Genomic DNA, 24935 nt, shown 5'->3' on the forward strand with positions numbered 1-24935 from the left:
CGGAGGTGCGGAGTTTTCTTGTTCTAGCGGGTTACTACAAACAGTTCGTGGAAGGCTTCTCGAAGATAGCGGCACCAATGACAGAATTGACACGGAAGAATTTGAAGTTTATCTGGTCAGACAAGTGTGAGAACAGTTTCCAAGAGTTGAAGCGATGACTTACTACCGCGCATGTGTTAAGTCTTCCTTCAGGGGAAGGGATGTTTGTTGTCTACTATGATGCGTCGAGGTTAGGTTTAGGTTGTGTGTTGATGCAGAATGAGAAAGTCATTGCTTATGCGCCACGGCAGCTGAAGGAGTATGAGCAGCGGTATCCTGCCCATTATTTGGAGTTAACAACGGTGGTATTCGTACTGAAGGTTTAGCGCCATTATCTATATGGGGAGAAGTGCGAGATATACACTGATCACAAGAGTCTAAAGTATTTCTTTACACAGAAGGACCTGAACATGAGGCAGAGACGTTGGTTAGAGTTGGTGAAAGACTATGATTGTGATAGTCTTTACCATCTGGGAAAAGCCAATGTAGTGGCGGATGCATTGAGCCGGAGAGGCCCAGGTCAGTTATATAGTTCCTCCCAGATCTCGAGAGAGTTAGCTGATGAGATGGTTAGAGTAGGGATAGAATTAGTGGTGGGCCAGTTGGCCAATACCACTCTGCAGTCGACCCTGCCATAGCGTATTAAACAAGGTCAATTGGTAGACGCTCAGTTACAGGAGGTTAGAGAGAATGTCTTAACAGGAGTAGCTAAGGACTATTCTATTTCTGAGGATGGTTTGCTTCGGTATTAGGGGCTGATTTGTGTTCCAGCTGATGAGGGGATCAGACGAGAGATACTGGATGAGTCACATACAACACCGTACTCACTTCATCCAGGTACCACGAAGATGTACCAGGATCTACGGATGTTATATTGGTTGCCTAGGATGAAGAAGGATATGGTGGAGTACGTAGCTAGATGTCTAACCTGTCAACAGGTGAAGGCTAAGCATCAGCGACCGGCACGGTTGCTTCAGCCTTTGGGTATCCCCAAGTGGAAATGGGAGGATATTATGGTGGATGTTGTGGGAGGTTTACCCAGAACAGTAGGTCTTCATGACTCGGTGTGGGTGATAGTGGACAGATACACCAAGTCAGCCCATTTTCTTCCAATGAGATCGACATATACTAAGGATTAGTATGCAAAGCTGTATGTGAGGGAGATCGTACGTCTCCATGGGGTTCCTAATTCTATAGTGTCAGACCGGGATCCTATCTTTACCTCTAAGTTTTGGGGTAGTTTGTAGAAGGCTATGGGAACTCAGCTGAAGTTCAGCACAGCCTTTCATCCTCAGACTGATGGACAGTCTTAGAGGACGATTCATGTATTGGAGGATATGCTCAGAGTGTTTGTGATTGACTTTGAGGGGTCATGGAGTAAGTATCTCCCGTTGATTGACTTTTCATATAACAATAGTTACAAATCAACGATTGGAGTGGCTCTCTACAAGATGTTATATGGGAGGAAGTGTAGATCACCCATTCATTGGGATGAGATGGGTGAGAGGAAGTATTTGGGGCCATATATGGTTCAGAAGACAAATAGAGCTATTGAGAATATCCGAGCTAGGATGCTCGCCTCACAGAGTAGACAGAAAAGCTACATCAATCCCAAGTGTAGAGACGTGGAGTTCCAGGTTAGGGACAACGTATTTCTCCAAGTATCACCACTGTGACGGGTGAGGAGATTTGGAAAGAAGGGCAAGCTAAGCCCAAGGTTCATCGGACCTTTTGAGATCCTGGAAAGGATCGATCAGGTGGCTTACAGGTTAGCCTTGCCACCATCGTTATCAGGAGTCCATGACGTATTCCATGTTTCTATGCTCCGATAGTACGTCTCAGACGCGACACATGTGTTAAGGTATGAAGACTTGGAATTGCAGACAGATTTAGCTTATGATGAGCAACTGGTTCAGATTTTGGATCGGAAAGATAAAGTGCTACGGAATAAGACAATTCCTTTAGTTAAGGAATTGTGGAGGAATAGTAGGGTCGAAGAAGCAACCTAGGAGCTTGAGTCAGCGATGAGGGATCAGTATCCCGAATTATTCAGGTAAATTTCGAGGACGAAATTCTCATTAGGAGGGGGTAGTTGTAACGACCCAAATTTACTAATAGGGCTTAAGGGCCTTGATTAGTGTGCCAGGAGGGTATAACTGGATTATATGTGATTTAATGATTAAAATCATGTTATATGATTACTTGGATATCTGTGATGCATGACTATGTGTATTAGTATGCATGTAGGCCCTGATTAGGTTAGAAGGGCATATTCATAATTTTGGCCCATTGAGGGCATTAACGTAAATAACTGTGATAATTGTTGAGACCACTTTATTATGTGGATATATGTGTAGCATGTGACCTGAGGCGGTCCTAGTGAGCAGTTTAGCAAAAAAGTCACGGTGGGGATATATACCTGGCTCGGGGCGAGCCTAGGGGTATTTCTAGGAATTTAGGAAATATATTGGAGTCTATTTTGATATTGAGTAATATCATTGGTGATTAGTTAGGTGTCAGGAAGTAAGCGGTAAATATAAGAGACATTCGAGGAATTAGCGGGAATTGGGTGTAATGACTAAATGCCCTTAGGAGGTTTAAAAGCTTAGTATTAATTGGGAGGGAAGTTTGGTCTTTTGGGGTTTAAAATCAAACATAAGTGTTGCTTTTGGCTTTATTGCCTTAGTGGGATGTGTAGAAAGTGATAGAAGTCTGAAGAAAAGAAAGGAAAGAAGGAAAAAGAAATAGAATCTCCTCTCTCTCATGGTTTGGGATTCCTTCTTCAAATCTTGGGGTCTTTTCGAGCTAAAATTCAGAGGAGCTCATGGCTACGGCTATGCACTTGAGACCTTGATCAAATTTGAGAGTTCATAAGGGATTAGGCATCAAATTAAGGTAAGGTTTTGAGGTTGTTACTCAGTTTCTGGTTCTTGGTGTTAAAATGGATTTTGAGTTGAGTTTTGAGTAAAATTCAAGGGAATTAAGGCTGAAGTTTTGAGGAGTGAAAGCTAAGGAAGTGTGGAGGATAGCCTAAGGTCTAATTTCTCTGTTGAAGGTAAGAAGTTCTGAACTTGGTCACTTGAATTCTGAGGTTTCTGTTGTTTTCTGTTGAGTTTTTGAGCTTCAAACTCAGCCATGGTGATTTCCTTGTTTTGTGGTGCATGTGCTTAAGTTTCATATGGTTGGGTCATATGGGGTGAGTTATATGGTGGGCTTGCTTTGGTGTTTGGTTAAGGTTTGGAAGGGTGTTAGAGGGTTTTGGCTCGAGAAAGTTCGAAGGGGAAAAACCTGAGTGTTGTCTGCCAGTGACTAGCGCTGTAGCTTTAGCCTTAGGGCGCTATAGCGCTAGGCTTGGGTGTCTGGGAGCCTGTTGGCTATGTTTGTAGTGCTATAGCGCCCTCTTTATGGCGCTGTAGCGCTACCTTATTCCCAGAATGGGGATTTTGGGTTATTTCCTAGGGTTTTTGCCCGGGGGCTCGGGGTTTGATTCCACCACCCCGTTTGGTGGAATTAGAGCTTCCTGAGGGCTAGGGATTGGTCCCGAGGCTAGGTGTACGCTACGGCTCAGACGGGATCATTCTTGGGGATTGAATTGAACAACGCTATATGAATCTAAAGGTAAGAAACTGCACCCGGTTATGTGTTAATGATGGGACTAAGAGCTCCCTATACATGAATTGTATCATAGATGGTATTATGCCATGGGACATGTTATAAACGATCTAAGAGTGCCGGAATCAACTTTTGCGCATAGGGTGCGGCTCGGCTACTGGTAGCTGATGATAGCTTAATATTCACTGAGCTCGATTTAAGCGGGCCGGAGTCAGTGGGGTAAATAGGGGGTGCGACCTAAAGGGCGTCGACCCTGTTTATTATGTGAATTGGTTATAAATGTTTAACGATGAGTTTGGTATGCTGAATATCTATGCGTTATGAGTTGCTTGATTGCTGATTTGCAAATTGATTGCTTAATGACGAGAAAAGTACATAGTCAGCTGATCGGTCGCGACGGCCGAGGAGTGGTACAGGACGAGAAAAGCCTAATTGTCTGGTTTGCCCTTAGAATGGCTAGTAACTGTAATTTTATATTGAAATTTTGTAAAGTGTCTTTTAAAGCTACTACTTTTGGGATCCCATTAAAAAAAATTTGATTATAAGAAATGAAACTTTTGAGACCAAAATCTTTTAACCCTAATTCAACTGTAGTTTTTGTAACACGTTTCTAACTAAATGACTTGATTAGCAAGTCTTGCACATTTGTAAACACACAGTGTAATGGTCTTGGCTATCTAGGGCGTTACATGCAATCATTTCATCTTCATGCATGGTTAGGGTCCAAGAACCCTAACTTCATACTCTTCCCCAAGCCATCTTTCCACTTCCACAATCAACAATCATAACATCATAAATTCGACCCTAGCATGTTTCTAACAATTACACAACATTGATACAGATCCTAACATGCATATATATCATCTCTTCTAAATGTCCTAAACGCTCTTAGGATAAAGATCACAAGCCTTGATTTCGTCTCCTTCCTTCTTCTCTTCTTGACATGTGCCTCCTTCCTTCTTCTCTTCTTGACATGTGACTCCTTCTGCTTCTATGATTCAAAGTAAATGAAACCCTAGCCTCTCATTATCATATTCTACATATAGTAACCCTAATACTCTTAATTTCCACCTTGCCCTTAATGAATCCTTAGGTTATGCCAACCCTTATGCCATTAATAGTAAATTTCCTTCCATTTTCTAAAATTGCTAATTATTTCCTCAAAATAATTAGACTTCGTAATTAAATCTCTTCTTAACATATTTTAACTTTAATGCCCCTACACTTGAAGGAAACCATGAGTTGCCCCTTAATAACCAAATTTCTATTGGTATATAATTTCATAAACATACTTTCATAAAATTATCACATAATAACAATTGTCATACTTATTCACACAAAAATTCATTCATACCAAAAATTATGAAAATACCCCTCAAGGGTAAAATTACTAAATTGCCCTTACAGGCCAAATTGCCAAAATACCCTAATATGCTTGGACGGGTATTACAAGTATCCCCCTCTTTAAGGAATTCTGTTCTCGAAATTCACATCATTATTTCTCCAATGCTTTTCTTTGACCTAAGTATCACAACCACTCATCAGCCCCTTCAGGCATTCTACAACTCGTAGAATTTTATTACTTACGTAACTTTATTCAAGTTCCTCAAGAAAATATTGACGTATCTGTGTTAATTCTCATAGAACCTCCCTAAGATAATTAATTCATACTTTCACAATTTGTGGGTTACTCCACCCTTTATTTTGATCTTCATTACTTAATCCTTTAAGAGTGTTCTTGTTACACTTGCTCCCTTTCTTACTTCCAATAGTTTTCCACTTTAGGTCTATGTCACAATCGATCCTTAAAGTTCCCATCAACTCTTCTAGGAATGGCTCTTACATATCCACTTACCTATTACAAGTAGTTTTCTCCAAAACTGTTCAATCAACAAGGTTTCTTTGCTACTCAGTTACTTAGTTTTCTTATCTAGAGTGATTAATGTCCTTTCATTGAATAACATTATGAAACTCCATTTATTATCAAATCAACATATACGACATACTTTGAGCATATTTCCCGATAGATCTTATCTTAAGTGATTACTATAGACATAATCCAAACGAAGCTTTTGAGAACATCAGGGCCTATGGTGCCGCATCTAGCTTGTTTCCATTGTCAAATTATGTGATACCTCCCTTAAGGATCTCACAAAAATATGATCTCAACTTCATGCCGCATTTTATGTAGTATCAAATTCTAATCAACATTCATTATCATACCTGACCTTTTATTGATGTCTCTGGCTTGTATAATATTTCGAATTATGCTTCAAGCTTTTGCAAGACCTGCCTTAAACGTTTATCAGTTAAGACGTGTATGGTGTTGGACTGAAAATATTTCCTGAGCTTCCTCGAAGCCAAGATTGAGCAGAACGTGAGCTTCTCAATTAGGGGATATCTGGATTCAGCTCCCAAAAGCCTATTACTAGTGTAGTACACTAGTTTTTGTGCTCGATTTTCTTCTCGAGTTAACACATCGCTAACCTTGTTCTCCGTTACTACTAGGTATAAGTATAGACATTCCCTAGCAACTTGTTTTGATAAAACGTGGGGTTTGGCTAAATGTGTCTTCAAATCTTGAAATGTCAGTTTGCATTCTTCTGTCCATTCAAATCGCCTGTTTCCCTTGAGAAAATTATAGAAGGGGAGACATTTGTCCGTCGACTTGGACACAAACCGATTTAAGGCCGCAATTTTTCTAGTTAAACTCTGGAATTCTTTCTGGGACCTGGGTGATGGAACTCGCAACCTGGGTGAGTTTTCCAGGGTTTTCCTCGATCCCCCTTGAGTTAACTATCAAGCTTAGAAATTTCCCTGATGAGACTCCAAAGGTGCACTTCTGGGGGTTCAGCTTCATATGATACATTCTTAGTATGCCAAAACATTCTTCTAGATCGGACACATGGTTATTGAAATTTTTTTACTTGACAAGCATGTCATCAATGTACACTTCCATGTTTTACCCGATCTGGTCTATGATCATTTTGTTGATTAGCCTCTGATACGTGGCACCGACATTCTTTAGCCCGAATGGCATGACTATGTAGCAATATACATTGTGTTTGGTCATGAAGCTGGTGTGCTCTTGGTCTGTAGGGTTCATCGCGATCTGGTTATATCCAAATAGGCATATATGAATTCAATGAGCTCGTGGGCAACCATGGCGTCAACCAACTGGTCTATTCTTGGCAGTGGAAAATAGTCTTTTGGACATGCCTTATTCATGTCATAGAAGTTAATGTAGGTCCTCCATTTTTTTTTTGGCTTTGGAACCACAACGGGGTTGGCCATACAGGTTGGATATTTCATCTCTCAAAGGAACCCGCATTTCAATAGGCGAGCTACTTCTTCCTCTAAAGCTTCCCCTCGCTCCTTCCCCAATAGGCTTCATTTTTGCTTTTTCGTAGGCATGTTTTTTTTTCTTCCAAATTTAAGGTAAGGGTAAGGAGTCCAAGAAAGACAAGAAGGCACCAAAAGCCAAAAAGAACAAGATTGACAATGACTCCAAAAAGAAGGAACCTAAGGGAAAGTGTTTCCACTATGGAGTTGATGCTCACTGTAAGAAAAACTGCAAAAAATATCTCCCTGAGCTGAAAAAGAAAGGAAAATCTTATTTTCTTGTACTTGAAGCATGTATAGTGGAAGATGATATGTCATCCTGGGCTTTAGATTAAGGATCCACTAACCATGTTTGTTCTTCTATGCAGATACTTGAGTCATTAAGGGAACTTACTGATGGAGAGGTGACCCTGTGAGTTAAAAGTGGGGCGCTTGTTTCAGAAAGAGCAATGGGAAAAGTTTGTTTATATTTTGGGAACAATTTTCTTATTTAGAATAATGTTTATTTTATTCGTGGATTTTTTAGAAGCTTAGTTTCTTTATCTATGTTGCATGAACAATCTTTTGATATTTCTTTTAATTATAATGTGATTTTTTATTTTTTTTATCAAGAAGAAAGAAATACTTCATTGAACAAACAAGCATATACAAACAAGGGCATACCGCCCAAACAACAGCCAAGAAACAGCCAACCAAGTTCCAAACCTCACTCTACATACATTGAAGCTTCCTTATGAAAAGCTTGAGATGAGGTAAAACCTTCCTACTATGAACAATGTATAATCTATATTTGACTAAAGTAATCACTTCTTTTGCTATACAGTTAGCTGTCAAAGAGAACCCATCAAAAATTCATCTATTCCTATTCCTCCATATATGATATATCACTGCTGCTAGTACCATATTCAGAATAATGTCCATACTATCATTTTGCCCAACACTGAGCCGAATAGTCCAATCCGAAAACTTGGTGGCCCAAGCTTGAAATCCAAGCCAAGAAAAAATACATGATAAGACCCTCTTGGAAAAACAGCAGTCAAAAAACAAATGGTGATGACTTTCTAATTGGTCTTCACAAACTGAGCAGTATTGGCTATTCAGCAGAATGTTAGACTTAGCCAAATTATCTTTAGTTAGGAGGTAAGATTTGACCACCATCCATAACAAGAAACAGTGCTTAGGAAGGATAGTTCGACACCAGACTGCATTCTTATAAGCCACAAGTTGCTGGTTTATTGAGTTGTTATACAGCTTGGACGGCTTGAATTTCCCTGAAATGCCAGCAGCAATCACCTCTCTTTCACTGAAATTTTTCCTTAAATTGCAGAGTTTCCGCCAATACCAGTTGCCATCCTATTTCAGAACATAGTTCCAAAATTTAACCCCCTTTAGGTAAACATGCTGAACCCATTTGACCCAAAGTGTGTCCTGTTTTGCAGAGAAAGCCCAAACATATTTAGCTAGCAGTGCTCTATTCCAACTAGCCACATCTCTGAGCCTGAGCCCTCCACACGCCTTAGGAAGGCATACCTGCTGCCAAGACGCTAAATGGAGTTTACTACGAGTCCCCGAGGCCCCCCAAAGGAACAATCTACACAGTTTCTCAACCTCCTTGACGATACTTTGAGGCAAAATAAACACATTCATCCAATAGTTTCTCAAGCCAAAAAGGACAGTGTGAATGAGTAATAATCGGTCAGAATAGGATAAATGCCTATTAGACCAAGAAAATAGCTTAGTTCTTATTTTGTGAACTATAATCTCACAGTCCGCATGCTTCCATTTAGTTGGCCTCATAGGAACCCCAATCGACCTACCTCGAACAAACGCACCTTGATTTGATTGAATAAGAGAAGGAAGCACCACTGCCAGCCGAGAACATAACAATTTCACCATTACTTTATAAAGGGTCGAACAGCAAGCAATAGGCCTGTAATCTAAGGCCCTAGCTGGATTAGAAACCATAGGAATCAATGACAAAGTAGTTTCATGAAGCTCATTAGGAAATTGGCCTATAGAGAAACCATGGGTGATTGCTGAGCATATATCCTGACCAATATCCTTCCAAAGAAATTTGAAGAAACCTGAACCATATCCATCTGGACCAGGCGATTTAGTAATAAGGATACTAAACAATGGAGCTCTTATTTCCTTGTTGGAAAAGGGTTTTAAAAGAGAGAGTTGCTGCTCAACTGAAAGCTTAGAGCCCAAAGCTATACAATGCAATTCAACTGTTCCTGTAGCAGAACTAGGACTACCAAGATGGCTCTTGAAATGATCAACAATATGAGCCACCACCTCCTTAAAATCATCTATCAGCAGACCATGATCATTAATATAAGAAACTATAGTGTTCTCTGCTTTTCGCTTCTTCAAATAGGCATGAAAGTATGAGGAATTCATATCTCCTTTCCTAATCCAGTTTATCTTACTACGTTGAGCAAGAAAACTATGATACATTTGGTCATGTTGATGAAACTCAGATGCCCTCTCCTTCACTGCCTCTTGCAACTTATGATCTTGAGGATTCTCTTGGGCTTCAAATTGAGCATCTTGATAGGCCACCATAGCCGACTGATAACCGAACCCTACATCTCTAATACAGTCTCTGTTAAACTGCTTAAGCCTATGCTTCAACCTCACAAGCCTAATATAAATTGCTCTTAAACCAAAAAATTTAACAGGGGCCCTCCAACTGCTCAAGACTACCTGGTTAAACTCTGAATGGCCAGACAAGAAATTATAATATCTGAACAGTTTGATTCCCATAGCCTCCATGGGGATGTTAGACACTGCACAAGAACAATGATCGGAGACCACCTCCCACCTAAAAATAGCCAAAGACTGAGGAAACATGTCCAACCATTCCTCATTTATTAACACATGATCTATCTTTGAGTAGATCCTAGCTGAGCCATCTTGGTTGTTTGTCCAAGTAAAATAAGAACCAATACTCTTAAGAGCCTCAATTTTAGCATTAGTTAGCCACCCTAGAGGATCAACCAACTCAATACTAGAAATAGGTTTACCACCAGACCTATCTACACCAAAAAAAGGGGCATTAAAATCCCCTAAAACTATCCAAGCTTTGACTGAAAGCGATATGCGAGTTAAATCATGCCATAAGCTTCTTCTATTCTCTGCTGAATTGTAACCATAGACAAAAGTGGCATGGAATAAACTCCTGTGGCCTACCAAGTTATTCTGGCAGTGAACCAGCTGAGGAGACTCCTCCAAAATAGTCAATCTCGCTATCCCCTTCCTCCAAATTATTAACAGTCTACCCTCTATGACCGGACTAGAGTAAAATTCCCAATTAGGAAATTTATGCTCCATGAACTCACCAATTTTATTCCCACGCAATTTAGTTTCCAACAGACCACTAATTCCAATCTTATTCCTTCTATACACATCTTGGACTGAACTTTGTTTATTCGCACTGTTTAGCCCCCTTATATTCCAACTCAGAATAGAGCACTTATCCATTAGATGAACTACCTCCAAGATGCCCAATATTACTACCCTTTTCCTGTTCCAGAAGAACAACAAACTGGTTGATCTGTTTTTGAGTCTCTACAACCAGGTTAGAGTTACCACCTATTGTGTGACCCTGTCTACTCTGAGTAGCAACACGCCTAGGAGTTTGCCATGTCGCTTCCCTGTTCCTCTCCTTAACCGGACCTGGATTGGCCTCCCCTGGAAGAGTAGCCTCGCTAGTATTCGGAACTGAGTTTTCTACTACTTTAGACCCACCGGCTTGCTCACCTAGTTCCTCTTCATTAAGCCCCTTAGGAACTTTTGGTTGCTCCAAAGGGATCTCAGCTTTAGAACGAGCGTCTTTTTCCACCCAAATAGTCTTATGCTCCTTGCGACAATCTGCCATAGTATGCCGAAACCCAGAGCAACTCTTACACTTAGTAGGCAGCCACTCATACTATATTCCTTGTTCAATAATCTGACCATGCTCATTGATAAACTGAAAACTTCGAGGTGGATTATCAGTAATTTCCATCTGCAGTAGAACCCTCACAAACTAAACTTGAGAACGCTCCCTAATAAACTTATCTACTAAAAGTGGTTTGCCTATCGTGCTCACCAAAGCACTTATACATTTGCTGCCCCAATACTGCAATCCAAGGTCGTGTAGCTGAATCCAAAGCAGAACCGAACGGATAAGACGAATAGCACTAAGATCTGCTGTCCATGGCCTGATGATAACAGGCTTTCTATCAAATTGAAGAACTCCATTCTCTAGAACATGATCTCTAGTTGCTTCATCATTGAATTTCACCAAAGTTAGCCCCAATGTATAAGTGCTTTGGAGGATTTGCTCCAAGCACCATGCAGACCACAGCAGAGCTCCAATTGGCTGACTGAATTTTCACCTCTTCAATATCAACTTGAGCCAGCTTCTGCCCATTCCTAAAAATAGGCTCAGTGAATTCAAGTTTCGGTTTAGAAAAGTAAAGCTTACTCGATCTAAATTGTTGCCATTGAAGCTGGGAATCTGATTGAAAATCCCCTTTCGTGACCTTATCCCCTCCTTCACTCCTATCCGCCCAAGAAGCATTCCTCATGTCGGTACCCAATCCATCGTCCACAACCTCAACAGGCTGGGCACTCTTACCCTGTCAATCCATATCACCAGCCTGCAAAACCCCAGACCCAGGCATTCCTAATTCCATCAAATTGACATGCTCTGGTTCAGCGACATCATCACCCTCTGAACCAAGCACAACCTTTGTTTGGGCCACAGGCTAAGAAGATGAGGCTAAGAAGCAGTTAGGTAAGACTCTTAAAATGCTTTAATCAGGTTGAGGTGGTGAATATTTGGATTTAGAATTCAAAGATTTCATTTCAGAGCATGGTATTGTATCCCAACTCACATCACCTGAAACTCCACAACAAAATGGTGTTTCCAAAAAAAAAAGCAAGACCTTGTTCGACATGGTCAGGTCTATGTTAAGCAACTCTTCATTTCCTCGCTCATTCTGGGGATATGCACTTCAAACAATAACTTACATTTTGAATGTAGTCTCATCTAAGACCATAAGCAAGACTCCACTGGAACTGTGGAATGGTAACAAATGTAGTTTTTGCAATTTCCACATTTGGGGCTGTCATTCTCATGTTCTTAGAACCAAATCGGGGAAACTAGATTCAGGGTCTAAAGTGTGCAGTTTCATGGGCTATGATCTGGAGACAATAGGTGGTTATTTGTATAGTCCCAAGGACCAAAAGGTATTTGTTTCCACAAATGCAACCTTCCTTGAACATGACTATATGACTAAATATAAACCTCACAACAAGGTAGTTTTGGAGGAACTCACAGCTGATAAATTCCATTACCTTCATCATCATCATTAAAAATAAATGACAAACCAAGGAAACCACTATTCCTGAAAAGGAAACCCCAGTGCAATGTCCTAGTGGGAGGATTGTGAGACAACCTGTTTGCTATGAACATAAGGCACATGTCCTTGTTTCTGATACAGACAATATCGACCCATTGACCTTCAAAGAGGAAATGGAGGATCTTGAAAAGGAAAATTTGCAAGAGGCCATGAACCATGAAATAGAATCAATGTATTCCAATTCCATTTATGGATTGAAGCAAGTATCTAGATATTGGAATATCACATTTGATAAGACAATTAAAACATATGGCTTCTAACAGAATGTCGACGAAGCATGTGTGTATAAATATGTCAAAGATAAAGTGGTGGTTTTCTTAATTCTTCACGTGGATCACATTCTCCTCATTGGCAACAATGCAGAGAAACTGTCAAACATGAAGAAGTGGTTAGCTGAAAAGTTCCAAATGAAAGATTTGGGGGAAAGCGAGCTATGTTATTGGAATCCAAATCCTAAGGGATAGGAAGAACAAGCAATTGGCACATTCTTAGGCAAATTATATAGATAAGGTGCTTGAAATGTTCTCTATGGTGAATACCAAGAAAGGTCAGTTACTCACCATAAATGGAATTACTCTTTCCAGAGACACCTTGGGAAGAAGAGGACATGAGAAAGTATACCTATGCTTCAACAATTGGGAGTCTAATGTATGCTATGTTGTGTACTAGACCCGACATATGCTATGCACTAGGGATTGTCAGTCGTTCTCAGTCAAATCCTAGTTTGGAACACTGGATTGCAGTAAAGCACGTTCTCAAGCATCTTAGGAGAACGGGAGATTAAATTCTTGGATATTCAGGGGGTGAGTTAAACCCTTCTGGATACACTAATTCAGATTTCCAATCAGACAAAGACAGTTGTAACTCGACGTATGGCTCAATGTTCACTCTTGGTGGAGCAGCTGTAGTCTGGAGAAGTATTAAATAATCTAGCATTGCATATTCAACCATGGAAGCCGAGTATATAGCGGCTTGTATACCTGTGAGATGTTTTTAGGGTTTATGTCCTAAAAGCATGTCAAAAGAAATTTTATTGATTTAAATAGAAGTAAAATTTTATAATATTTGAATGTTATAATTATTGTTTGAATAATTTGTATAAATATCAAGAAATTTCCACATTCATATATGGAGATATTATTTTGTATTAGTACGAGAGAATTAAGATCATATACAATGAATAATATAGTTAGTAACATAATAAAGTATGAAATCTTTAATGAATTGTTGCTAATATGATTTACTAAGCATACAGGATGCAAGTAGTCTAGATTTGGATTAGTGATGCGAATACACATCATGGTAAAGTTGTTGTATATAATAGTGATTATATATTACATGATCGATATGAATTAACTATCTTTATAAACTTGTTATTTGTTGGAAAGATTTAATTCTTATCATAATAGATAATCATTTGTAGATCAATCTAAATCATGAGTTATCATGAACTTCTGTTTGTGCTTATTGGATCATTTGATTCATTCGTTAAGGTCTCTTGATATACTGAGATTAGTGTCTTTTGTTTTGGAGATTCAATATCGTGGATGACTGGGAATATGATTTTACAATAATGGAAAATATGCTTTTCTAACGGATCGAATATTGGTTCACATAAGGGTTAATTCTAAAACTGAATAGTTATTAAGCTCGAATCAATAATTTGATTATAGATTAATTATTCGCTAATGAATTCATTGTACTTAAGGAACAAGAGGTAATTAGAAGGGTAAAATGGTAATTTTGACCAGCTCTAATTAATGAACCAATAAATGGAGGAAATGACTATATTTATTGATTATATCAATGGACTACAAGAGAATACTCTATAAATATAAATCTACAATTACTTAGAGTGTAATTCCATATTTATAGTGGAGTAACCATGGAATTAATAAATAAGTTAAATAGTTTAATTAATAGTATTGTTTATTAGGGCTTCATATTATAGGTACATGGTCCCCAGGTCACATCTGTCCTACACTGTCAAGGGTAAGGATGTCACAAGAAAGATTTATAGAGAGAATGACTTAATTGCAAATGAATTAATTTTCAAGGGCAATGAAATAATAATATGATAATTATGGGCAATTGATTAATTAAAAAAATTTATATTAAAATAAATATTAATCATGTTTTGATTAATATTTCTGAGAGTTTAATTATTATCTTATTATAAGATAATTATCTAAAACTGGAAGTTTTTGGGATAAATATCTTAAATTAAAATTAATTAAGCAAATGAGAAAACTAGGGATAGATAACAGTGGCACACGCCACTCACTCTATTTGACTGTGAGTAGCACAACACACATCTCATCCTTGAGATTTGAATTTTGAATTTCAAATTAATTTCTTTATTTAATTATTTTAATTCTTTTTTTAAATATGATTTGAATTAGATAATTAAAAGAGGTTGTAACTGATCAGTTTTATTTTAATTAAATAATGATTAATTAAAAAAGTTTAATTATCTTTATAAACCTAAAAATATGCAATTCTTTTCTATGTCAGTTGTTTCTAGGTTATCACACTCTCTCAAAAAGAAAGAAACGAAAGAAATCTCTATACCTAAAATACTAGAAGTTTTCATAGCCTCTATCATCTCAAACATCTCTAGATCTCATGTGTTGAGTACATCTAGAGAGCCTAAAATCAACCTACGAAACCTACGTGTCCACACATGTCCTTGTGTATTAGATGAACGACTTTGAAGACTAAGGTGTGAGCTTTCGTAAGGATTGTAAGATCGTTGATTTTACTAAAAGTCTCAAGGAAACCTAATAGGCTACGAGAGGTAATCTATATTCCTTGTATGTTTTATTTAATATATCTATATATGTATGATCCTGACTAGTATTAATGATTTTATGAAATTCTCTTTCCTATACATTCCGTTGTGTATTTTGATATTTTTCTAATTTTATACTAACATTTAGATATTAAAATTTCTTTAATTATATTTTTTTAAGTATTATATGTATGATCCTGACGAGTATTAATGATTTTATGAAATTCTCTTTCCTATACATTCCGTTGTGTATTTTGATATTTTTCTAATTTTATACTAACATTTAGATATTAAAATTTCTTTAATTATATTTTTTTAAGTATTATTATATTTTATAAAGTTAGATTAAATACGTATTTGAGATATTTTTTTTTATTAAAAAATTTATAATAATATATTTATTGAAAAAAAAAAATCGTTTTCTAAAATAAGTTGTTTTTCATTACCCAAAAATGTTTTTAATTTTTTGAAAATTATTTTTAGAGATTATTAGACAAACAATATAAGATTTTGAAAACTACAAAAAATTATTTTCTATTCTCATTTTTTAAAATACAATTTTGAAAACAGAAAACATAAAACAATACCAACAATACCTTGGTTTTTATTTGTTTCTATGCAACTTATATGGGGACTTACACATCAGATATTGATTACCACATACCTTCAAATATATATACAAATTTGGTTCTCGCAATATCTCTACTACATAAGGTACATTTGCAAAAATTGAGCCATTCACTTAAATTGAAAATTATATCGAGTATCGCCTCATATGCGATCTAAACGGTGTATTGTTAAGGTCTATGCCCTAAAAGCACGTGTAAAAATATTTTACTTTAGAATTAAATAAAAATTCATTTTTCTTATAATTGAATGTTTGAATTATGACTGGATAATTATTATAAATATCATAAATTTTATATTCATTAATGAGAGTATGATCTTGTATGCATACGAGAGGATTAAGATCACATATAATGAATAAAACAGTAAGCAACACATTAAAGTATGGAATCTTTAATGAATGGTTGGCAATTACGGTTCCCTAAGTATTTTTTAAATACATATGATCTAAATCCGGATCGCTGATATAGATAAACAGCTTAGTGAAGGTAATTTATATAATTAGATTATATTTGATTGGACCAATGTGAAATAATTTATTTATAAACATACGGTTTGCCATAAAGATTTAATTCATATGAATACGATGATCAAATGTAGATCAGTCTAAATCATGAGTAGTTATGGTTCATGTTTGTTTGGTCTTTTGATTCATGCACTAAGGTCTGTTAGAATAATGAGGCTAGTGACTTTTTTTTTTGAATATTCAATAGCATGAATGGCGGGGAACATGATCTTACAAGATTTAGAATCCAAAATTTCCTAAAATGATCGAATATTGGTTCCCTTATTTGTGAATTCTGGAATTGAATAATTATTGAGCTCAAATTTATAATATGACTATAAATTAAGGGATTTTGGAGGCGATAATACCCAAAAATTTTCAAAAGTTACACTTTAATACCTAAATCTTTTTTTTTTGGGGCAATAATACCTAAATCTAAAAAATTAACTATTATCGTCGCCATTATCCCATAAATTAACTATTCACTAGTGAATTAATGATAATTAAGAGACAAGACGTAATTAGAAGGGTATACCGATAATTTTGACCACCTCTAATTAACAAACTAATAATTAGAGGGCATAACTACTTGAAGTGATTATATCAATGGACTACACGAAATAATTCTATAAATATAATTCTATAATAACTGAGAATTTAATTTTGTTATCCAAAAAACAGGCATGGATGACGTGGTAGGCGATTTTGAACAGGTGGCTGACACCTGGCAGAGTTCTGTTAGAGTATCGACCAGTAAGACATTATAGGCGCGGCAGTTGAATTTTTCTCACGACCAGCATGGTCGTACTTTCTGCATATTTCAAGATAATCTTGTAGAGATCATAATCAATTCCGAGATTATCTCCAATGATTCCTGATTATCCGATTAATTAGGAGAGAATATCTGTAACAAATTGATGTAATCATCCTTGAGCCTATAAATAGAGAAAGATAGCTCAAGGAAGGGACTTTTTGGCTTTTGCTTAATTAAAATTACATACTTATGAGAGAATTAGAGCTATTGTATTACGATTGTACTATTTATCTTTCTCAGGTTTGTGAAACTCGGAGAACCCTAGTTCTTTGATCACCCCTTTGAGATCTCATATCAATAATAGCTTAAGTGGACGTAGGTCATTACCAGTTCTTGGGGCCGAACCACTATAATTTCTTGTGTCCTTTATTGTTTTTTTCATTATATTTGTTGACCCAGATTTTGGCCAACTCACACGAAGTCAAAATACGCTTGACGTGGAAGATTACGTTGAAAAGAATGTGATGACGAAAATAATAAGGACACAAGATTTTATAGTGGTTCGGCCCCAGGATCTGGTAATAACCTACGTCCACTTAGATTGTTATTGATATAAGATCCAAAGGAGTGATCAAAGAACTAGGGTTCAATGAGTTTCACCAACCTCTAAAGAACAAGACAATATTTCAAATAGAATCACTCTAGTCTCAAATAATTTGAAAGCCAAAAGTCCCTTCCTTTCTCTATTTATAGGCTCACGGGGGATTACATGAATTTGTTACAAATATTCTTTCCTAAATAATCGGATACTGAGGAAATTGTGGGAGTTAATTTCGGGATTTACAAAGATCTTTATAAAAATATCATGAAGCATGCGGAACCTGCGACCATACTGGTCGCAGGTAAGTTTCGGCTGCCTACTGCTTGTAATTTGTCTTCTGGTCGATACCCTAGCAGTGTTCCGCCAAGTTTCAGCCACGTGTCCGAGAATCATTTGCCATGTCATTCGTACCAGTTTTTTGGATAACATTTGCCCCCCAAGTTTATTTATTATGAGCAATAAATAAACTTTTGAGGAAACGACTCTTCGGTGACCCCGCCATACCTGTCAGAACCCTTCGTGTGTTCTTGGAAAAAGCAACCTACTCTTGTCGAATCACGGCTTTTCGCTTCCCCAGTAATATTTTGATGGCTATCACTCTTCCCCATACTTCGAAAAAGGGGAAGCTGATGATTACTCCCTTTTAATGCCTCAAACAAAAATATATATATAGCATCTCCGAAGTCTTCCTTTTCTTTTTACGCACGCCATTACTTTTTCAAGAAACCCTAAAACCAGAGCTTCCATTTTCTTCTAGAGACCGTCCTTCTGCGTTTTCAAGGCTTAGTCCGTGAGTTCCCTGATCTCCGAAAACTCTTACCAACCTCCACGATCTTCTTTCTGGTAAGTCTTGGAACTTTTATGCTTCATATTTTTGTAGTGCATGTTTCTGTATATTTGACTGTTGAGTTCATCTATTTCTGGGTTGAGATGTTTGTCAGTAGAGGGTTTTGTGAGAAAAAGTTACGAGTTAGTTTGATAGTCGAGATCATACTTTTTAGGACGTAAAACTGAAGTAAAGGTTCGATTTTTATGCCAGCCGAAAAAATAGGTTTTTCCCGCCCTAAAAGGAGTTGAAAAAGATTTTACAAAAAAAACTTTTTACTTTCACTTCTGATCTGTTTCTCAAACTGTTCGCGTGAAATTTTTTAGCTTTTTGTTAGAATGCTGCTGTATAAAGGCTTAACTTTTATACTCGACCAGCGTTATTCTAAAAACTTTCAAAATTCTCTATCCTCACCTCCCAATTCTTCTATTTGCAGACTTTAATTCCAGATTTGTGGGGAGGTGAACGGCCCATCGACGATGATCTTCTTACCCAGCTGCTCGAAGGAGAAGAACAACCGACCGACCAAGTTCACGAGATTCCCTTTTCGCGGTCTTCTCCTAGACCTCGTCCATCACCTCCTCAAATGGCTCGTTCTAAGTCTTTATGCAAGAAAAGACCTGACTCCGAAAATAGCCCAAACTCTCCTGCCCAACCTGATCCACAGGCTAGGGTTCCCTCAACTAGTGATCGAGAAAATGCCGCCCTAGACCCTCGTATCCAAGTCAGGGCCCGCTCTCGGCATCAAAACCTTCCTGATGTCAAGTGGTATCTATCCCCGACCAGCAAAGTGACTCCTCAAATACTTGCCAACTACCGTAGGAAGTATCCTCTTACAGGGGTTAATCTCAAAATTCCAGCCGTAGACCAAAGGGCTAACCTTCCCGGAGGTGTATACAGTGCTTGGTCCAGATATCATATAGAGGCGGGGGCTATCCTCCCTCTACATCCTTTTTATCAGGGGGTGGCCAACTATTTTGGTGTCGCCCCCTTTCAAATTACCCCGAATGGATATAGAATGCTGGCCGCACTCTATATCCTGTACAAACTTAAAAAATGGCCAGAACTTACCCCTCATGAGGTCAACTTCCTTTTCGACCTCAAGTCCAACCCTCAACAGTATGGGACGGGCTTCTTCCACCTTTGTCACCAGGAGACGAGCCGGACGTTCCTGAGTGACACTACTCATATTTCCAACGTGGGGTAGTACAGTAGGGAGTACTTCCTCACACCGGACATGACCACCAACAATCTGGCCTTCGCTCGAGGAGGTAAGTGCTGCTTTTACTGGTCGTTACCTTTCCTCAGCGAATTTTCCTGCATTTTTCTTAAGGTACACTTTGCCTTTCAAGACCATGGCTACGTCTGACCCCAACACCAGACATGGTGTTGAGGTCCACGGCACTGGCCAGGATGACAGACGAAGAAAAAAGCGTCAAGTCCCTGGTTACCGATGAAAATCTGAGGCTATCTGGTCTCTTGGCTCCTTGCCATGAAACAAGAGGACCTATGGTAGCAGATGCCACGGCCGAGGGGGATCCCGAGCAGCAACCCCCAGTGTCTCCTCCCCGAAGGAGGCCGATGGGGGTTACAATCAAGGAACCCACTGGCGATCCTACCGCAGAGAGGCCATCTGCGCCCCAAGGCAAGGGGAAACAAAAGGCAACAAAGTCTGTTGTGGACCTGGATGAATCCTTCGAAGAAAACGGTACTGTTATTTTGCTTTTAAATAACTTGCCAATTCCCTGTCACTTGTTTGACGGGGAGGGAAATTTTATGTATCCTCCAAATCTAGGGCCAGACCTCTTCGTGCCATATAGTGAGTGTGTGACTAATAGAATCAGTAGTATAGCGACCAGTAGTTGTAGCTTGGGTAATAAACTTTGTGACCTCCTTTCTGTTTTATCAAGAGTTTTTATCTGCCTTTATCTTACCATTTGCATATTTTTCTTTGTACGCAGATATGGCCACTCCTAACATCTTTGATTTGTATCAGACTGAGGAGGAGGTAGAAGTCCCCCTGGTTCGGCGAAAGACGTCCAGGAGGCACAATGGTGAATCGATCCAAGGACCTCCTGCCAAGAAGGGTCAAACAGAAGATCCTTCCAAGGATGTGCCAACTGGGCAAGCTTCTGCTCAGCCTTCGGTTCATATTGAAAAGGAAACCCCGCCTGCTACTACGAATCCCACACCTGCAGCCACTAAAGAACAGTCTCAGCCGGCTGAAGCTCCTGGGGCCAAACTTTCACACCACACCTTTCGAGCATCCAAGGATAGTCTTGCACACATCGTGAAGTACAACCGCTGTAAGGATGTGATGACTGAGACGGAGAACATGGGGGTCGATCAAATCCTGAACAGGGCCCTAAATGAAATTTTCAGCGTAAGCATTTTCCATCTCTTTGGCCTTCGTTTTTTCTTCCTTGTAACATACTCTAACTTTATCCTTTGACCATAGGCCTTGCTGACTGCAACTGCTGCTCGTACCCGTGCCCAGGCTACCATCGACCAGGCTCGAGCAAAGGCCATTGAGAGGTATCAGGTGAAAGCCAACGAGGAGCTTCAGGCTGCAGAAGCCAGGCACGCTGGGGAGTTGGAGGTGGTCACCCAACAGAAGGATGCTGCGGTGGCAAAGCTGGCAGAGGCTGAGTCTTCTAAGGCAACCATAAGGAAGCAGAGGGATGACTTTCAAGAGTCCTGTCAGATCCAATACCGTGAAGTCAAGAGGCTTAAGGAGGAGCTTCTTGCTAAGGACAAGGCCATAGCTGTTTTTGAGAGCTAAGTAGAGCAGCTTAAGCTTACCAATGCCAAAGATCTGGAAAAGTACAAGAATGCGACGCTTCGGTGCTTTTACGACTTCTAGAAACACAACCGGGGTGCCAACTTTGACTACCTTCCAGAAGATGCCAGGAATGCTGAGTTGGCCCGCTACACTGCTCGATTGGCTGAAGAAGAAGAAAGAGCAAGGATCCCCGCTTCCCCAAGCATCCAGCTGTCCGCAGTCAAAGAGGAAGGAGGAGTTGCTGATGATGCAACCAACCAAAATGTTGAGCAAGATCCTCCTGCTCCTTACTTATTTTTCTCCTTTTTATTTTTCTTCATTTACACGACCCACGGATCGTACTGTAAAGACAATTTTTATTTTTAAATTTAAATTTGCTGCACGGGCAGCAAACTTTCCTTTTATTTTGAACAATTACATCCAAGCAGTGATGCTCGCGGTGTAAAAGACTGCATCTTGATATTATAATATTTTCATTTACTATAACATATGTCCGTATGACCGAACTTAACATAGTACTTTGGTTTGATTTAACAAAATATAGATTTTGAAAAATACTCTAAGTACCGTAGCATGCTTTCACTCATTTTGTTCATGTGTTTACATACCTTTTGGTATGCTTTTCTATCGATGTACCTTATACGCCCCCCAAGTGATCGAGGAGCTTTAGGTCCTGGGTCACTTGCCTTGACCATGACTTGTGCGAACATTTCTGCTCGGTAGAAAACGTAACACTTATAATACAACAAAACAACACACGTAATGAACAAATACTTGTAAAAATAAATTCACAAAGGTTGGCAAGAATGACTGGCTGTGCACAGTCCCTTATAATCTCGTATTAAAAATGGACTAAACATGTCTTTACGAGTGATCTTAAAAAAGATCTTACACTTATAAGTGATTAGCCATACAATGTGGCTAACCCTTTTTCGAAACTTGTAAAAAGTAAAAATTAATACAAGCCAGTCCTTTAAAAAGGACTGTTTATTGGTAGTACTTGCGCAGGTGTTCTCCATTCCAATAGCGTGGAACGAGATCTCCATTTAGGCGTGCAAGTTTGTAGGTGCCCGGGTGAAGGACTTCTTCAATCTGGTAAGGTCTTTCCCAATTAGGTCCGAGTACTCCAGCAGTGGGGTCGCGGGTGTTCAAGAAAACTCATCATAGCACCAGGTCACCGACGTTGAATTTTCTTTCTTTTACTTTCGAGTTAAAGTACCGGGCGACCTTTTGCTGGTACGCAGCAACTTGGAGTTGGGCTTTTTCTCGTATTTCATCAATTGAGTCTAGGGACTCCATTATTAGTTGGCTGTTCTGGCCCTGGTCGTATGTAATGAGTCAATGTGAGGGGGGATCTAATTCAATAGGTAACATGGCCTCATATCTGTAGGCTAAGGAGAACGAGGTATGACCCGTCGCTGTTCGGTGAGAAGTTCTATACGACCAGAGGACTTCAGGTAGCTGTTCTGGCCATGCTCCCTTAGCATCTTCGAGCCTTTTCTTCAGGGTGTCTTTAAGCATTTTATTCACTGCCTCGACCTGCCCGTTTGCTTGTGGATGCGCAACTGAAGAAAAGCTTTTAATAATCCCGTGCCTTTCGCAGAAGTCGGTAAATAAGTCACTGTCAAATTGGGTTTCGTTGTCTGAGACAATCTTTCGGGGCAAACCATACCGACAAACAATGTTCTTGATCACAAAGTCAAGAACTTTCTTGGTCGTTATGGTAGCGAGTGGTTCAGCTTCGGCCCATTTGGTGAAGTAATTAACTACCACAACTACGTACTTCACTCTGCCTTTTCCCATTGGCAGGGATCCAATCAGGTCTATACCCCATACTGCGAAAGGCCAAGGACTCTGCATCTGTTTTAACTCGTTTGGAGCTGCTCGTGGAACTTTGGAAAACCTTTGACATTTATCGCATTTTCGTACAAATTCCATCGAATCTTCATTCATAGTCGGCCAAAAGTAGCCTTGCCTTAGAATCTTTTTTGCCAAACTTTGCCCCCCAGCGTGATCCCCGCAGAAGCCTTCATGTACCTCCTTCGTCAGCTCCTTAGATTTTTCTGGTGTAATGCACCTGAGTAGTGGCATGGAATATCCTCTTCGGTACATAACACCATCGACCAGTATGTACCTAGCAGCCTGTCTTTGTAGAGTTCTGGCCTTGTTCCTATTTGTTGGTAGCACACCGATACTCCAAGTAAGGCGCCGTCCATGTATCTTCCATTCGGATTTCCATACTGGCTTCAATTGCTCGTATGCTTGGCTCACTCAATCTTTCTACCGGCACAATTTTCAAAGTGTTAGCATCTTTCGTGCTCACGAGTTTGGCTAAGGCATCTGCGTTCGAATTCTGATCCCGCGGTATTTGTTGGAGGGTATACTTTGTGAACTGGGCTAACAGGTCTTTAGTTTTATTCAAGTAGGCCACCATTTTTAGGCCTCGTGCTTGATATTCCCCTAGAACTTGATTCACTACCAGTTGTGAATCACTGTAAATATCAAGCGCCTTTATGCTCATGTCTTTTGCCATTCTCAATCCAGCGAGGAGTGCTTCGTATTCGGCCTCATTATTTGACGCGGTGAAGTCGAACCTGATGGCGCAGTGAAATCGATGCCCTTCTGGCGTTATCAAGATCACTCCTGCTTCTGCGTGAGATTCGTTTGACGACCCGTCTGTGAATAACTTCCACGAAGGAGCTTCATCATGAGGCTCAGGCGCACTAGGATTTCCGCACTGCTCACTATCCGGGAGTTCGGTGAACTCTGCGATGAGATCAGCCAATACTTGTCCCTTTACTGCTGCCCACGGTGAATATGTGATATCGAACTGCTCTAGTTTAACTGCCCATTTTAAAAGACGCCCAGCCACTTCTGGTTTTTGGAGGACTTGCCGAAGGGGCTGGTCAGTTAAAACTGTGATAGGGTGGGCTTGAAAGTAAGGACGTAGCTTCCTTGACGCCAAGATTAAACAGTATGCTAACCTCTCGATGGGAGGATACCTCAGTTCTGCTTTGATCAGCCTCTTGCTTACATAGTAAACCGCTTTTTGTACGCCTTCTTCCTCTCGTACTAGTACCGCACTAGCAGCAACTTCAGCGATCGCCAGGTAAATGAACAAAGTTTCTCCTTCGATTGGCTTTGATAAAATGGGAGGCTGTGCCATATGGGCTTTCAAGGCTTGAAAATCCTGCTCGCAGTCTCCTGTCCATTCAAATTTCTTATTGCCCCTAAATAGATTGAAAAAAGGGACGCATTTGTCTGTTGATTTTGAAATAAATCTACTTAGGGCTGCAATCCTCCCGGTTAAACTTTGTACATCTTTGATCTTTTCTGGCGATTTCATGTCGATCAGGGCTTTTATCTTGTCGGGGTTGGCCTCGATTCCTCTTGAATTTACAATGAACCCCAAAAACTTCCCTGATCCAACTCCGAAGGAACATTTGAGAGGATTTAGTTTCATCTGGTACTTGTTCAATACATCAAAACATTCTTGTAAATCCTTCACATGTCCATCTGCATTTTTTGACTTTACCAGCATGTCGTCCACGTATACCTCCATGTTTACTCTGATCAACTCTTTAAACATGTGGTTAACTAGTCGCTGGTAAGTTGCACCTGCGTTTTTCAGTCCGAAGGGCA

At 39.4% G+C, this 24935-nt stretch overlaps 1 protein-coding gene across 1 annotated transcript; it reads right to left on the reverse strand.

Moving 5' to 3' along the window:
* Window positions 1-7808: 7808 nt before the first annotated feature.
* On the reverse strand, window positions 7809-11241 carry LOC133832642 (uncharacterized). Its single transcript, XM_062262955.1, has 6 exons — window positions 11104-11241; window positions 10954-11005; window positions 10492-10869; window positions 8524-10412; window positions 8197-8346; window positions 7809-7820 (listed from the first exon to the last, which is right to left on the reverse strand). Exons 1-6 carry the CDS (start codon window positions 11239-11241, stop codon window positions 7809-7811), a joined length of 2619 nt encoding a protein of 872 aa, XP_062118939.1.
* Between the last annotated feature and the right edge of the window lie 13694 nt (window positions 11242-24935).

The sequence above is a fragment of the Humulus lupulus genome, chromosome 4 (assembly GCF_963169125.1).
Source record: "Humulus lupulus chromosome 4, drHumLupu1.1, whole genome shotgun sequence".
NCBI classification, from domain to species: domain Eukaryota; kingdom Viridiplantae; phylum Streptophyta; class Magnoliopsida; order Rosales; family Cannabaceae; genus Humulus; species Humulus lupulus.